At 42.9% G+C, this 16965-nt stretch overlaps 2 protein-coding genes and 1 long non-coding RNA gene across 3 annotated transcripts; 1 reads left to right on the forward strand and 2 right to left on the reverse strand.

Moving 5' to 3' along the window:
• Positions 1 to 1837: 1837 nt before the first annotated feature.
• Positions 1838 to 2477, reverse strand: LOC119319552. Its single transcript, XR_005154519.1, has 2 exons — positions 2339 to 2477; positions 1838 to 2220 (listed from the first exon to the last, which is right to left on the reverse strand). It is a non-coding gene; the product is annotated as an uncharacterized LOC119319552 (long non-coding RNA).
• Positions 2478 to 5017: 2540 nt separating this feature from the next.
• On the forward strand, positions 5018 to 9566 carry LOC119315239 (DNA-binding protein BIN4-like). The gene is made up of 11 exons (XM_037589908.1): positions 5018 to 5495; positions 6040 to 6135; positions 6298 to 6481; positions 6580 to 6647; positions 6843 to 6893; positions 7378 to 7495; positions 7660 to 7706; positions 7786 to 7812; positions 7979 to 8054; positions 8295 to 8437; positions 9072 to 9566. Exons 1-11 carry the CDS (start codon positions 5451 to 5453, stop codon positions 9156 to 9158), a joined length of 942 nt encoding a protein of 313 aa, XP_037445805.1. The 5' UTR covers positions 5018 to 5450; the 3' UTR covers positions 9159 to 9566.
• Positions 9567 to 10441: 875 nt separating this feature from the next.
• On the reverse strand, positions 10442 to 11131 carry LOC119315240 (histone H2A-like). The gene has a single exon (XM_037589909.1). It carries the CDS (start codon positions 11044 to 11046, stop codon positions 10579 to 10581), a length of 468 nt encoding a protein of 155 aa, XP_037445806.1. The 5' UTR covers positions 11047 to 11131; the 3' UTR covers positions 10442 to 10578.
• Between the last annotated feature and the right edge of the window lie 5834 nt (positions 11132 to 16965).

Genomic DNA, 16965 nt, shown 5'->3' on the forward strand with positions numbered 1-16965 from the left:
CGTCGCCGCCTGTCCCGAGCCCCGCCGCCGCCGTTGCCCCTCGCCGCCGATGCCGGAGCCGCCGCAGACCTCGCTGCCGATCTCGCCGAGGTAGTTGCCGCCGCCGCCGGTTTTCTTCGGAAAACCGATCGGTTTATTATTATTTTTTCAAAACCCTGATTTTTTTTATTTATTTAGATCGGTTTTTCCTGGTTTATTTATTTAGAGAACACCCGTTCGTACGTTCGTTTTAACCAACGGTTTTCACTCGTTAACCGCAGACAACGAACGTTCGTTCGTTAGCCTGTTCATCAGTTTTCTTTTTCCAGGGTTTTTCCACGATTATTTTCGATCGCGATTTCTGCCCTAATCTTCGTTCTAGTATAATTTTTCGCTTGTTAGTCGGAATGAGGCGATTCAAGCGCCTAGATCTTCGTCTTGAAGCCCTCTTTCTGTTTAACTAACTTGAACAAGTTTTTGCTACTGTAAAATTTAACTTAAGTTCAGATTAGTAAAAGGATCTTGTTTCTTTCGTAGTTTGAGTTTCGTTACTTCGTTTGATTTGATTCTTTTTGCAAACCGGAGTTCCTAAGTTGAACTTTCTGGTTAGATCTTTTGTTTGAGTTTTACCCATGCTTCTAGTTGAGTGCTTATTGTATGCTTGTTTGTTTGTGATAGAGTACCCGAAGTGCGAAGCGTGCTACTACGAGTCTCTGGGTTTCACGGATCATCAGTAAGGCAAGTAACACTTTGATCATATCCTTTTACTACCCAGTTTTATTGCATTAGATCAATCCTCAGACATTTGCATGATTAGGATCTGATTAAATTATGGATTTTGGGAAGTACTTGAGGTAGTACCTATTCACCTGTTTATTTTTCAAACCTTGTGAGTTACTTCTACGTTGCTTATTATTGCTATGCTATGCTCGTAGACGTAGATTGGGTTTGAGAGTTTTCATGACAGATGTGAGCTTGTTAATTAATGGTTCAAAGGTGGCAACTTGAATACACATCTGGGTGGATTGCTTGTGGGAACCTGGAGAACCCAGTGTTGTCCTAGGATATTCCGGAGGACCCGTGTGATCATCCTACCGCCCGCCACCCAGGCTCAAAGGGATCATAAGATTTTTCATACTAGAAACTTTCGTGTGCACTCACAAGCTATTATGGGCTCTAGCATAGTTGAGTAAGTTGCGTAAAACTCTTGAAGAGATAGACTAGCAGATGTAGTGGGTTGTAGGTGGTATAGTCTACCCAGAGTAGAGAGTTAATGCTTCATAAAGACCGTGTCTCGAATCTCCGACCATGGATGTATTCGAGTCTTGTGGAGAAAAATGCGCAAACTTCTGCAAAGTGTATAAACTAATCATGGTTAGCCGTATCCCGGTTATGGACATCTTGAGTATCTGGTTCTTGGATTATCATGATTGATCTCATCACTCTTAATATAATTTGATTGGGTTTAATGATGATATTTAATTGAGATTGAGTTGGAGGAACCTTCTCAATGTTTAACAACTACCATGATAGTTAAATAAATTTATTTCTTTGTTGTAGGGAAAAATTGGCTTTTCGTAAAAACATATTAACCATACAGCCTCCACCAGCCATATATGCATGTAGTGATAGCAAGTATTCTGTTCGTTATTCTCTTGTGTTGCTTTGCGAGCATATTCCATGTATTGACCCATTTCGGACTGCAACGTTCATGTTGCAGACTTTTCAGATGACGTGTAAGGAGCTATATGTCATTGTCTTTCACTCAGTGATGCTGTTGGAGTTGATGGACTCATTTTATTTTTCAAGCCTTCCGCTGTTATCGTATTAGATGGCTTTAAGCCATATTCATGATATAAGAAAATATAAATAACAACTTTATTATTATCTTTAGGGCATATTTCCTCCATACACAAACAACTATAGCTTTTTAAGTAGCACATGACAAGCATCATCATCCAGATATCACCCCAAAGCCATCGAATTCAGATTACTTATGGCAACAGCAATACGGGTAGGGGTGGTGCTCACAATAGCTCCCGAGGTAGTCGTAGCCTTTGCTTACGCAGAAGTTTCGGCACTTGTGCTGGTCATGATCATGCACCGGTTTGTTGCATTCCCACATATATTCACAGTATATGTCAGTATCTGTGCTTTTTCTTACACAGGTGTTTTGGCAGTTGTGCCCGCCAAAATCATGCACCTGTCTCTTGGATTCCCACATAGATTCACGGTACGTGTCTGCATGCACACACACACGCACAAAAGGAACTACGAACAGTTAGTGCGTGTGTGTTTCATATGAAAGAAAGAATGGAAGAATGAAGCATCACGTAGTAAGAAATACTACTCTACATACGCTTGGCATTGCATGACAGGGAGGCCGACATGACCAGAAGAGCTACGGCCAAGCACAGAAACTGTGTTGTTCCTGGCATGTGCCGCGGCGAATGACTGGCTAGCTAATTAATCCTCTTCTTCTAGACGGTGTTGTCTTTTTGGTCAATGGATGCTTTGTGTGCTCTATGATGGTGTTCGTAGTGTATATATACGCGTGAGAGCGGTTCTTTGGTCAAGGGGGAGATTAATCAATTCTTATCATATCTTTTCATCGTACACTAATGCACGAGTAGATATAGATATCACTATATATATATGGAGTGCATATATCTACTCGGTCAATCTTCCGTATATCTATATATCTATATCTATATATAGATATATATGCACGAGTAGATATAGATATGAGAAATGTTTGTTTATCACTAGGTGAATGTCCTTATGTTGCGACTAAAAAACAAAGATATAGATATTTGTCAATAATTAAAGAGTCATTAATTATACTATGATACACGCACATATATATTATGTAATGCCTGATATGTGGTGCCACCAAATATGTGTAAAGATTAATTAGAGATTAATCGATTCCTTCCCATATAAATATTATCAAATATAGCAAAGATTGATCTGATTTGGCAGATAGAAATCGGTTAAAATAGATCGATGCGGTATAAATTGGTTCAAATAGTAGATTGGTGCCCATATAAATGTTATCAAATATAGCAAACGCTGATCTGATTTGGCAGACAGAAATCGATTTAAATAGATCCATGTGGTATAAATCAGTTTAGATAGTAGATTGGTGGGGTAGCGAACACGCCTGGAAAAATCGATGAAACGGTTGGGTGTAGGAGAGAGATTGGACGAAGGGATAATGGGGAGAAAAGTGGGTGAAAGATGGCACCTTAGGTTCTTTTTGAGTAAAAAAAATAGAGATTAGACACAACTGACTGCTAAACTGTATTTTCTATTGTCAACACGTCAAATGTCATATGCATGGAAATCAGCCTGGCGATCGCTCTATAACACTAAGCTCTCTAATTTTAAAAGCCTCACAATCAATTGAGGTTTACACTTGAAATTGGGTCATTCGATTTTGACCGAGTCAATAATTTCTCAAAGCTATCCCATTTAATTGTTTCATACTATAGACCATGCTTTCTAATTTTTAACTCCTCACACTTAATTGAGGTCTTCGATTTAAAATTGAGTCACTAATTTTGACTGGGTCAACAATTTCTCAAGGAGCTCTCTCATTTAATTATTTTAATTCATTATATTTCTTAATTTTGAAACTCTTCAATTCAGTAGAGGTGTTCAATTTTGGATTTGATTTACGATTTTGGTCGGGCCAATGATTTTTCAAATCAATCAGCGGCAAACTGGCCTACCAAAACATATCAATCATGTGCTTCTTCCCACCACCTAGAAAAAAGAAATGCCACCATGTGATATTGTAGCACCAACATAATACATGCAGCTATCGATGCTGAATTTTCCCCACATCAATATGGGTTTATTAGCGGACAACACAGAATCACACCCAGAAAGACCCACCAAATATTGTATTATAAAAAAAACACTCCATCATCTCATTGCCCCTCAAACTAAATATTCCATCAATTCCAAAATATAAAAGGTATTAGTTTTTTGGAAAGTCAAATTCATTTAACTTTGACCAAGTTCAGAGCCAAAATTACCGACATCCACAATATTAAACAAAAAATATGAAAATTCATTTCGTGATGAATCTAATTATACCAATGTGATACTATGAATTCCGATATATTTCTCTACTAATATGGTTCAACTTAAAAAGGTTTGACTTTTTTTAAAAAGTAATACATCTAATATTTTGAAACACAGTGAGTATTTTTTTAGAAAACCCAACAACACCAATGACACAGCAAAGTGCGTCCAACTCTTCTAGTATATACCATTGTCGATGGTACAGAAGAAGCCCTTGAGATGTTTACTCCCATTAGTGTCCAGTCTCCTCTAAACGAGTTAGAGTGTTTTTTTATTAAGAGAAGGGTCGACCAAAGTTTTTTTTTGCGGGTGACCAGAGTTGCATTAAATATTAAACAGAGGCGAACTATGGTTGATGCAACGACTCAAAAGAAATAAGAAATTGCTACCTAGACCTTTGATATTACAAAAAGGACCCTATACATAGGACTTAGATTGGCAATTGGGCCCTAATCCTACAACAGGCTTCAACTCAGCACCAACCCCATCATCACATAGGACGATGTTGACTTTCTCCGTCCTGGGAATTGAAACGGTTAGGTATCATCACTAGCACGTAGAATTGCCAGAAGTGGAAGATGCAGACATCCAACCGAAACCCAATCACCTTCGATTTGGCCACAACAAGGCCGAGAGGAAGAAAAGGAGACATCACACAATGCACAGTGATTTATATAAAAATAACAAAGATGTTTATTTCCTGTCATAAGTATGTTTTCTGCTTCATAATAATTTAGAAAGCTTTCCAGGAACTCCATAGAGTGTTTCGGGGATTTTTTTATTAAGATGTTTTGGAGGAAAACCTTTTCAGCGAAACATTTAAACCGGGTTGGTCTCGGGCTGGTATTTTTCCTGGGTCACACAGCCCGAACTGGAATAAATTTGGGCCGCGCAAAGTTCGCGCCGCACTCGGCTCAGCCTGCTTAGGCCATCCTAAGTTCCTAACCCGGCCGCAGGCCGCAGTCTCTCTCCCCGACGCCTCTCTCTCCTTCCCCAAATCGCCACCGCCGCCGACTCCCAGCACCGCGGCAGCCTCCGGCGATCTCCGGCGCCGCCGCGTACCAGCGCCTCTCCGCCTCGCCTCTCTCCTCAAGCCCCCCTGCCGCCGCGAAATCCTCCGAGCCGACACCCTTCTCCCCAACCTTCCACGACGGCGGCGGCGGCGTGATTTGGTCGGAGCCCCAGCGTCTAGTAGCAGAAGCTCCGCCTCGAACGGCAAAGGGCTCGGCCGCACGGTGGAAGCAGGGCTTCCGCTTCGTTCCCGACGGCACAGCCCCCTAAATCCTGCGCCTAAACCTTCCAAATCTCGGGTGGGCCTAGAGTTTGTTCGGAGTGTCACTTGCCGTTCCCCTAATCAGCCGGAGGCGGCGGCGGTAGGAATGTCGGACGAAGATGGCGACCCCGACTGGCTTACTGCCTTCAAGGTATCCATCTCACCTTCCCTACTCAAACTTCTGCCTCAAATCCTCCCCGTTAAGATGGCGACTCCGACTGGCTTACTGCTGCGAATGAGTTTTTTGTCTTTAGGGGAACAGCCTGCACGTAGATTTGTTGCAGAATACATTTATGGGCTGGGTGCGTACACGGATTAGTGCCGCTTTGCTGCTTACTGTGTTGATGTATGTGCCCGTTGCGCCGGTGCAGATTTGAGTTAGGAATTGAGCCCTACAGCAAATCCTTAGAACAGCTTGTGCTGTGTTGCAGACGGCCACCATTTCTAGCATATGTTATTCTCCTCTTATCCTGCCCTGTCGCCGATTCATATAACTGATGCTATCTTTCATCTTGGTGGCAGTCGGCTTTGGGGAAAGCCAGTATGTTGTTCTTGATCTACTTTGGCTTTCCGTTATTGTGTCGCGTTCTTGCCAAGACCAATGTTCTATATAAGTGGATAGCGCTTGTTTCGCAATTACATTGTTGTTAGTCACGGCTACACACATATGAATGGCACTTCTCTTTTGGATACAGGCACCAAGTACTGCACCGGTGATGCTTTCTTCTGATTCCGATTGTTCTCGTGGAAATAGCCCTACAAGAACTGCTCCATCTAATCAAGAAGAAAAGGTACCTTATCTTTAGGCTTTTCTAACTTGTTTGGTTGGTGTTGAGGATCAGTAGCTATAACTTCAATGCATGTACTAGGATTTTGAGGGAACATGTACCAGTTGCAAGCACCTGTTTTCATAACTTTATCGTTAATATCTATACCAAAATCTCTTTGTATAGGCTCCGAGGAAGAAGTTGATGCTCTCATCTGATTCGGAAGCTTCTCCTGGAAACAGCCCTTCAAGGGCTGGTGACGCTGATGAAGAAGAGGACTCACTTGCCAATACCAGGAAAAAAGATGGTCTGCAATCTAAGGGTAAAAAAACAAAGGTTTCTGTAAGAAAAGTTCCTGCGAAAAGAGACGGTAAGACTAATGAGAAGGCTCCCATTCTAGTTAGTGACTTGGAATATTCCAGACTTCCAGTGACGTGTAATTACTGTTTCATGGTCAAACAAACATAGATACCTTGGAACAACCCGAAGATGAAGCTAACGAGGAAAAGATGCAGGACAAGCTTGTGGATAATTCTGTAAGATACCCCCCGCCTCCCCTTGCACGCCTTCCTATGTGTTTAACTTCATAACACTGATTATGCATTAAATTGTACTTGTCAAGCTCCAGCTGATTCCTACCAAGTGTTGTGGTATTCTGTGCTGTGGTTTGTTATTTCTGTAAATAGTGATAGACCCCAGTTTTTTTACAGAATATACATTCTGAATTTCAGGTCTCCCAGAGGTTGCCATTGACCATTGCTGATAAAGTTCAACGTTCAAAGGTATGATAAGTTCTAATGGCCACACTAGTACTGCTTAATTGCAAAGATTTTTCATCATAAAAAGTTCAATGTCTGCAACCAGCAGTCTGAAGTACCATGAACATCCATCTTGTTATGTGGCTTGTATTTTCTTTGTGAGAAAGCTGTCTAATTAGCATCCAGGGAATTAAAGAGAAACATATGTTACAATCAATAGAAGAGCAATCATGATTATGAGATTTTGCCAGACTTTGATGTTTCTCTATGCTACATGTACTTGTTCCCTGACAGGACGTAATAGGAGTTTGCGTAAGTACTGGTTATGAAAATTAGTCGTGAAAACAGACAAATATGTGTAATGTGTGTTAAATTGGAATATATTGACATCTTGCCTTTTGGAATATATGGATTGCCTGGAAGAGATTATTACACAATCTCTAGAGTAGCGCATACCTTGACTTTGTTATTAGTACTCCCTCAAGCTTATAATCATCTTTTATTCTAGGCATTGGTTGAATGTGATGGTGACTCGATAGACTTGAGCGGAGATATTGGAGCTGTTGGCAGGATAGTAATTTCAAATGGTCCGACTGGAAATCATGATTTGTTACTGGACCTGAAAGGTACTGCCAGGTTACTTTCATTATTGTGTAAACATGTATGTACTTTATTTGATTTCCGTTTTTCATTAATTTTATCTGTATTAACAGATGAGTTATTTGAAAACTTCTTCTCCTTGCAATGTTCCAAACGATTTAATATCTTCTTTCTTGTTGTGCTCATACAGGAACTGTGTACAAATCAACTATAGTGCCATCCAGGACATTTTGTGTTGTAAGTTACATCCAAATTTGAGTGCAGTTGTGCTTTTAGGTATGTTTCTTATTCCTCTGTGCATTCTCTTTTCTTTCAGGTCAGCGTGGGACAAACAGAAGCAAAGGTTTGTCGACCATAACATGAGTTATATATGTGTATTTAACTTCTCCGTGGAACCAACACTTCTATCACCTAAAGCCCCATTTTCACTAGTAAATTTGACGATGTATTAGTTGCATTCTGTTTCAATGGATGCAACTGCCTACTTCAATTCTCCTCTTCCTTTGTAGATTGAGGCTATCATGAATGACTTCATTCAGTTGGAACCTCACTCCAATTTATTTGAATCAGAGACTATGATGGAAGGTTAGTCTTTTGTCTTGCTGGGCTATCTGCTGTCAGTTGTAATCAGCAGACAACAGTTTGTTGCTATTGAATTTCTTGTGTTAACATCTTAAGTTCTTAACTAGTTGGGAGAAGTCTTCATCCAAGCTATTTTTGCAATTATGGTCTTAGTGTGAAATTGTGTACCTATTGACCTATTGTTATGAGACATTGCCTGCTAAAAATAGTTGTTTTTCTCACAATCGGTATCCTCTATTATAGGTACCCTTGATGGATTCACATTTGATTCAGATGGAGAGGGCGATAGGCTTCATGAACTTAACGCTTCTCAGAATTATCCAAACAATGAGAGTGAAGATCAACCTAAGGGGAAAACCAAAAGGAAAGCAGCCGTGAAGCCAGCGGTGTGGTTTCTTGCCTCTCTTTTTGTTGATCTGCAGTTTTTTAATTTCTTTGGATTGATCCATTGTATTCAGATACTTACATGTCCCTAGTGTTGAACTGTTTATTACACACGTTAATGCAAAGCATGAACATCATCGGTTACTTCAGCATATTTCCAACTTCTCAGACCCCATTTGAGCTTAGGAGCATAGCTGTGTTGTCTGGGTTTTAATTGCGTAACCAGGTACTTGACCATTGGAAGTGTTGCCTTGTGGAAATTATATACACTGCATCTTGTTTGCCAAAAAATAAACATTTCAACTTTTGATGGACATTTAAGGACTTACGTTTTGTAGTACTTGCTCATATCCTGTTGTCATGCCCTTTATTGCATTCACCATGACCGACTGACTTCTTTCTTTGCTTGGCATTTCCATGCCCTATATCGAGTAGTTAAGACCATAGCAACACATCCAAAAGTTTTCTCGAGCTGTGTATCTCTGAAGCCTTGATGGCTGATGAGTAGCTCTGCCAGACCATGTTAGTCATTAACAAGCAAGTATCATGGAAGTATGAAAGACTACTACTCTGTTACCACATCGCAATGTCATCGAGTTTCTGATGGCAAACTTGAAATATTTTTTGTGGTAATAGGCTAAGGGACAGAAGAAGGCAAAGGTTGCTAAGAAGGGAACAAGGAAAACCCAAACAACAAAGAGAGCGAAGAAGGCAAAGAAATAGTTACTTGCCGAAGAACTGGGGTATTCACTCTGAACTAGTTTGTGAAATAGCAAGGGTGAGGATTCACTCTGAACTGACACAACGAAGCGATGCCCTATAACTGATCCAGGTTTGGATATAGAGTAGCTATTGCTGAGCCCACATGTTATGTGATCTGGGCTTATTGGTGTGCCATGTTGTACTTTTTTAGGAAGACAAGGGGAAACACAGTGTTGTAATGCTAATATCATATACTCTGTACTGGTAGTTAGCCAATTCAGTGTCTGAGAAATCAAACACTTGATATTTGTTTGTAATAAGGAGATGAGCCTTATATGCATGTGCAATGAGAGGTTGTACACTGTGATCCCGTTGTATTCAAATGTAACATGCAGCTGTGTGATCGGAGCAGGAAAATAGAATTCTGAATGTTTATAGCTTGCGGACGTCATTTCAGTGGACACTTCATATATGCTTTTGTGCTTTAAGACGCAATTGAATTGTCCACACGTCTGCTGACTGAAACTGGAACAAACGTAGTAGGGTGCCCCGTGAAACTGTGATGAAGAAAGGCGCAATAGTGCATTGCGTGACCATCATCGGTTTAGTCTTTTTGGCTGAATCGATTTTGGAAGGCATGCTCTGTCCAGGAACCAGAAGTAACTTCAGAATTGAAATAGAGCAGCCGTGTCAGATTAGAGTCTTTGGATTAAAAACATAAACTTGTATTGCATGTGTTATGATTTGTAGCTTGCCTGCAGCTCCCGGCGTGCATCTTTGCTGGGCTTAGCACAAACGTGCACAATATACCAAAGCATCTTCCGTTCTTTCATCTTTTTTTTAGACAATTCCGTTCTTTCATCTGCCATTTATGCAGCTATCCGTCCAGAAATTGGTTGCGCAGCCCATCACGACGTAGGATCTAGAAGCTCCAAACAACACAGATGGCGGGAACGCGAGGACAAGGTTTTCAGTCGCCCGCCAAACTCCCAAAACTGAATCCAAAACGAGTGGGAAATTTCGCCGCCAACACGAAATTTCGTCCAAAATTTTTGGCTGCTTAAAACTCGAGCGGGATATTATGAAATTTTGCGATAATTGTTAAACAAGTGCTATTACGAAATTTGAGCGGGAAATCCGATAGCCAAATATTTCAAACACCCGCCAAGGAGGTCGATTCCCACCTACCTTCGCAACTGACCGCCCAAGCCCCTGGATCTGGATGAAATTCACAGGACATGAATGGCAAACCCACGCCTACAGATGCAAATCTGAGCATAGGAACAACAATGGGCAAACGAACAAAACATCAAAGCAACTCATTGTTCCATTGAATTCACAGATCAGAAGATACAACGACACAACAAGAACACTCTGCTTCGAGCTGAAGCACACCCATACATCCATCCCAGCTACTCCGACATAACTAAGCAATGGTCACCTACGCCTTCTTGGGGGACTTGGCGGTCTTCTTGGGCGACTTGGGCTCCTTGGGGGACTTCTCGGCGGTCTTCTTGGGGAGCAGGACCGGGTTGATGTTGGGGATCACGCCGCCGTGGGCGATGGTGACGCCGGCGAGCAGCCTGCCGAGCTCCTGGTCGTTCCTGACGGCGAGCAGCAGGTGGCGGGGGATGATGCGGCTCTTCTTGTTGTCCTTGGCGGCGTTGCCCGCGAGCTCCAGCAGCTCGGCGGCGAGGTACTCGAGGACGGCCGCGAGGTAGACGGGGGCGCCGGAGCCGACGCGCTGCGCGTAGCGGCCCTTCTTGAGGAAGCGCCCGATGCGGCTGACGGGGAACTGGAGCCCGGCCTTGACGGACCGCGACACGGACTTCTTCCTGGGGCCGCCCGCCTTGCGCCCGGCCGCGCCCTTCTTCCCCTTCCCGGTGGCTACGGTGGCTGAGGCGTCCATGGCGAGCTGCTGCGCTGGTGGTGAGGAGAGGATTCGGGGAGTGGACAGATGTGTGGGGATTGCTTGGCTGGAGATTGCCGGGTGGGTTGATGGAGGAGGAGACGAGGGGCGGAGTATTTATACAGGAGGGGGAGGGCAAGGAAGAGGGGGGTGGGCCCGTCGATCCGCGTGAACGGGCAATGGGCGGCTGGATCGGCGGCTCGATGGACGGCTGTGATGCCAGGCAGCAGGAGAAACAGACATGTGACAGAGCTATGCGCGAGCGCGCGACACGCAGATATTCGAATATTGGCGTAGTTTCATGGACGATGATTGTTCCCTAAATAAGTAAATATACAACGATGGTCTATGTAGTGAAAATGTTTAAAATCTGACAACCAGATTTACCATGTGAAAATAGATAAAAAAATGTCATATTTGTGTGTAGGATTTGCCAAGTTTTTATGGTGAAAATTGCCATGTAGCGTAAATATCCGATGTACTTGAGGGTGTCATGTTTTTAGCCCTAAAAATCTGACTTCATATTTATATTGAAGTCCATGTGTAAGTGAAATATGATCAAATAGTAGTTTAACACAAGAGAAACTTAACTTCAAGTTAGGTACCTAGCCGGACATAGGCCAATTAGATCTAAGTTGGCTATGTTGTACTCCCTCCGTCCGGAAATACTTGTCATCAAGATGAATAAAAAGGGATGTATTTATATGTATTTTAGTTCTAGATACACCCCTTTTTATCCATTTCGATGACAGGTATTTCCGGACGGAGGGAGTAGAAGAGAGAGGCGACCAATGAGCGAAGCCACAAATCTTCACCTCCTGTTGGTGAGGTCATGGACCCTAGCCACCTTCGGTTGTCGATTCGGTGGTTAGATGGGGGGTGTCCCGATCCTCGGCCACTAGCGCATATATATGGTAGTTTCAGTTTCTGATGGCGTCAGTGTGGTAGAGGCTTCGATGCCGACTTCGAATGATGGATATGCTGCCCACCCTCCTCCTCGACGTAGCCACTAGTGGTGTTGGTTTGTGGGTGGCGTTTGTTAGAATACAACTTGTATTAGGATTATGACTCATACTCGGTTTGTAATAAGGCTAGGTCAAGTGCGGCTTAGCTCTTATATATACTTCTTATACCGGCACAATATTGCATCAACAATTATTCAATACAATTGTACATGGTATCAAACTTTCGATCCTAGGGTATGACTAACCCGCCAGCCCCGCCACCGCCACCGTCGTCCGGCTACTTCGAGCGGCGCGCCGCCAAGGTCGCCGCGGCCACGACCTCCTCCACTATACCTCTACTATAGCTCTACCTCCACCAATACCCCCTTCCATCTTCTTCACCGACATCATCTTCGATATTAGCCCCTACATCCCCGTAACCCTAGACCTCGCTGCTCACAACTACTTGAAGGAAATATGCCCTAGAGGCAATAATAAAGTTATTATTTATTTCCTTATATCATGATAAATGTTTATTATTCGTGCTAGAATTGTATTAACTGGAAACATAATACATGTGTGAATACATAGACAAACAGAGTGTCACTAGTATGCCTCTACTTGACTAGCCTGTTGATCAAAGATGGTTATGTTTCCTAGCCGTAGACATGAGTTGTCATTTGATTAACGGGATCACATCATTAGGAGAATGATGTGATTGACATGACCCGTTCCGTTAGCTTAGCACCTGATCGTTTAGTATGTTGCTATTGCTTTCTTCATGACTTATACATGTTCCTATGACTATGAGATTATGCAACTCCCGTTTGCCGGAGGAACACTTTGTGTGCTACCAAACGTCACAACGTAACTGGGTGATTATAAAGGTGCTCTACAGGTGTCTCCAAAGGTACATGTTGAGTTGGCATATTTCGAGATTAGGATTTGTCACTCCGATTGTCGGAGAGGTATCTCTGGGCCCTCTCGATAATGCACATCACTTAAGCCTTGCAAGCATTGCAACTAATGAGTTAGTTGCGGGATGATGTATTACGGAACGAGTAAAGAGACTTGCCGGTAACGAGATTGAACTAGGTATTGGATACCGACGATCAAATCTCGGGCAAGTAACATACCGATGACAAAGGGAACAATGTATGTTGTTATGCGGTCTGACCGATAAAGATCTTCGTACAATATATGGGAGCCAATATGAGCATTCAGGTTCCGCTATTGGTTATTGACCGGAGACGTGTCTCAGTCATGTCTACATTGTTCTCGAACCCGTAGGGTCCGCACGCTTAAGGTTTCGATGACAGTTATATTATGAGTTTATTAGTTTTGATGTACTGAAGGAGTTCGGAGTCCCGGATGAGATCGGGGACATGACAAGGAGTCTCGAAATGGTCGAGATGTAAAGATCGATATATTGGACGACTATATTCGGACATCGGAAAGGTTCCGAGTGATTCGGGTATTTTTCGGAGTACCGGAGAGTTACGTGAATTCGCCGGGGAGTATATGGGCCTTATTGGGCCATACGGGAATAGAGGAGAGAGGCCAAAAGGAAGGAGGCCTGCGCCCCCCCCCCTCTTGTCCGAATTGGACAAGGGGCGCAGCCCCCTTTTCCTTCTTCCTCTCCCCCTCTTTCCCCTTCTCCTACTCCAACAAGGAAGGAGGGAGTCCTACTCCCGGTGGGAGTAGGACTCCCCTTGGCGCGCCCCCTCCTAGACCGGCCGCCCCCTCCCCCTTGCTCCTTTATATACGGGGGCAAGGGTGCACCCCATGACACACAAGTTGATCTTCGTGATCGTTCCTTAGCCATGTGCGGTGCTCCCCTCCACCATATTCCACCTCGGTCATATTACAGCGGTGCTTAGGCGAAGCCCTGCGACGGTAGAATATCAAGATCGTCACCACACCGTCGTGCTGACGGAACTCTTCCCCGACACTTTGCTGGATCGGAGTCCGGGGATCGTCATCGAGCTGAACGTGTGCTAAAACTCGGAGGTGCCGTAGTTTTGGTGCTTGATCGGTCGGGCCGTGAAGACGTACGACTACATCAACCGCGTTGTGCTAACGCTTCCGCTGTCGGTCTACAAGGGTACGTAGATCACACTCTCCCCTCTTGTTGCTATGCATCACCATGATCTTGCGTGTGCGTAGATTTTTTTTTGAAATTACTATGTTCCCCAATAGTGGCATCCGAGCCTAGGTTTTATGTGTTGATGTTATATGCACGAGTAGAACACAAGTGAGTTGTGGGCGATATAAGTCATACTGCTTACCAGCATGTCATACTTTGGTTCGGCGGTATTGTTGGACGAAGCGGCCCGGACCGACATTACTCGTACGCTTACGCGAGACCGGTTCTCCCGACGTGCTTTGCACAAAGGTGGCTAGCGGGTGACAGTTTCTCCAACTTTAGTTGAACCGAGTGTGGCTGCGACCGGTCCTTGCGAAGGTTAAAACAACACCAACTTGACAAACTATCGTTGTGGTTTTGATGCGTAGGTAAGATTGGTTCTTGCTTAAGCATGTAGCAGCCACGTAAAACTTGCAACAACAAAGTAGAGGACGTCTAACTTGTTTTTGTAGGGCATGTTGTGATGTGATATGGTCAAGACATGATGCTAGATTTTATTGTATGAGATGATCATGTTTTGTAACCGAGTTATCGGCAACTGGCAGGAGCCATATGGTTGTCGCTTTATTGTATGCAATGCAATCGCGCTGTAATGCTTTACTTTATCACTAAGCGGTAGCGATAGTCGTGGAAGCATAAGATTGGAGAGATGACAACGATGCTACGATGGAGATCAAGGTGTCGCGCCGGTGACGATGGTGATCATGACGGTGCTTCGAAGATGGAGATCACAAGCACAAGATGATGGTGGCCATATCATATCACTTATATTGATTGCATGTGATGTTTATCTTTTATGCATCTTATCTTGCTTTGATTGACGGTAGCATTATAAGATGATCTCTCACTAATTATCAAGAAGTGTTCTCCCTGAGTATGCACCTTTGCGAAAGTTCTTCGTGCTGAGACACCACGTGATGATCGGGTGTGATAGGCTCTACGTTCAAATACAACGGATGCAAAACAGTTGCACACGCAGAATACTCAGGTTATACTTGACAAGCCAAGCATATACAGATATGGCCTCGGAACACGGAGACCGAAAGGTCGAGCGTGAATCATATAGCAGATATGATCAACATAGCGATGTTCACCAATGAAACTACTCCATCTCACGTGATGATCAGACATGGTTTAGTTGATTTGGATCACGTAATCACTTAGAGGATTAGAGGGATGTCTATCTAAGTGGGAGTTCTTAAGTAATATGATTAATTGAACTTAAATTTATCATCAACTTAGTCCTGGTAGTATTTTGCAAATTATGTTGTAGATCAATAGCTCGCGTTGTTGCTTCCCTGTGTTTATTTTGATATGTTCCTAGAGAAAATTGTGTTGAAAGATGTTAGTAGCAATGTTGCGGATTGGATCCGTGATCTGAGGTTTATCCTCATTGCTGCACAGAAGAATTATGTTCTTGATGCACCGCTAGGTGACAGACCTATTGCAGGAGCAGATGCAGATGTTATGAACGTTTGGCTAGCTCAATATGATGACTACTTGATAGTTTAAGTGCACCATGCTTAACGGCTTAGAATCGGGACTTCAAAGACGTTTTGAACATCATGGACCATATGAGATATTCCAGGAGTTGAAGTTAATATTTCAAGCAAATACCCGAGTTGAGAGATATGAAGTCTCCAACAAGTTCTATAGCTAAAAGATGGAGGAGAATCGCTCAATTAGTGAGCATGTGCTCAGATTGTCTGAGTACTTCAATCGCTTGAATAAAGTGGGAGTTAATCTTCCAGATAAGATAGTGATTGACAGAATTCTCTAGTCACCATCACCAAGTTAGTAGAACTTCGTGATGAACTATGATATGCAAGGGATAACGGAAACGATTCCCAAGCTCTTCGTAATGCGGAAATTGGCGAAGGTAGAAATCGAGAAAAACATCAAGTGTTGATGGTAGACAAGACCACTAGTTTCAAGAAAAGGGCAGAGGGAAGAAGGGGAACTTCAAGAAGAACAGCAAGCAAGTTGCTGCTCAAGTGAAGAAGCCCAAGTCTGGTCCTAAGCATGAGACTAAGTGTTTCTACTGCAAAGGGATTGGTCACTAGAAGCGGAACTACCCCAAGTGATTGGCGGATAAGAAGGATGGCAAAGTGAACATAAGTATATCTGATATACATGTTATTGATGTGTACTTTACTAGTGTTTATAGCAACCCCTCAGTATTTGATACTAGTTCAGTTGCTAAGATTAGTAACTCGCAACGGGAGTTGCAGAATAAACAGAGACTAGTTAAGGGTGAAGTGACGATGTGTGTTGGAAGTGGTTCCAAGATTGATATGATCATCATCGCACACTCCCTATACTTTCGGGATTAGTGTTGAACCTGAATAAGTGTTATTTGGTGTTTGCGTTGAGCATGAATATGATTTGATCATGTTTATTGTAATACGGTTATTCATTTAAGTAAGAGAATAAATTGTTATTCTGTTTACATGAATAAAACCTTATATGGTTACACACCCAATGAAAATAGTTTGTTGGATCTCGATCGTAGTGATACACATAATCATAATATTGAAACCAAAAGATGCAAAGTTAATAATGATAGTGCAACTTATTTGTGGCACTGCCGTTTAGGTCATATTGGTGTAAAGCGCATGAAGAAACTCCATGTTGATGGGTTTTTGGAATCACTTGATTATGAATCACTTGATGCTTGCGAACCATGCCTCATGGGCAAGATGACTAAAACGCCGTTCTTCGGAACAATGGAGCGAGAAACTGACTTATTGGAAATAAATACATATTGATGTATGCGATCCGATGAGTGTTAAGGCTCGCGGAGGGTATCATTATTTTCTAACCTTCACA

Source organism: Triticum dicoccoides, chromosome 6A (genome assembly GCF_002162155.2).
Source record: "Triticum dicoccoides isolate Atlit2015 ecotype Zavitan chromosome 6A, WEW_v2.0, whole genome shotgun sequence".
NCBI lineage: Eukaryota > Viridiplantae > Streptophyta > Magnoliopsida > Poales > Poaceae > Triticum > Triticum dicoccoides.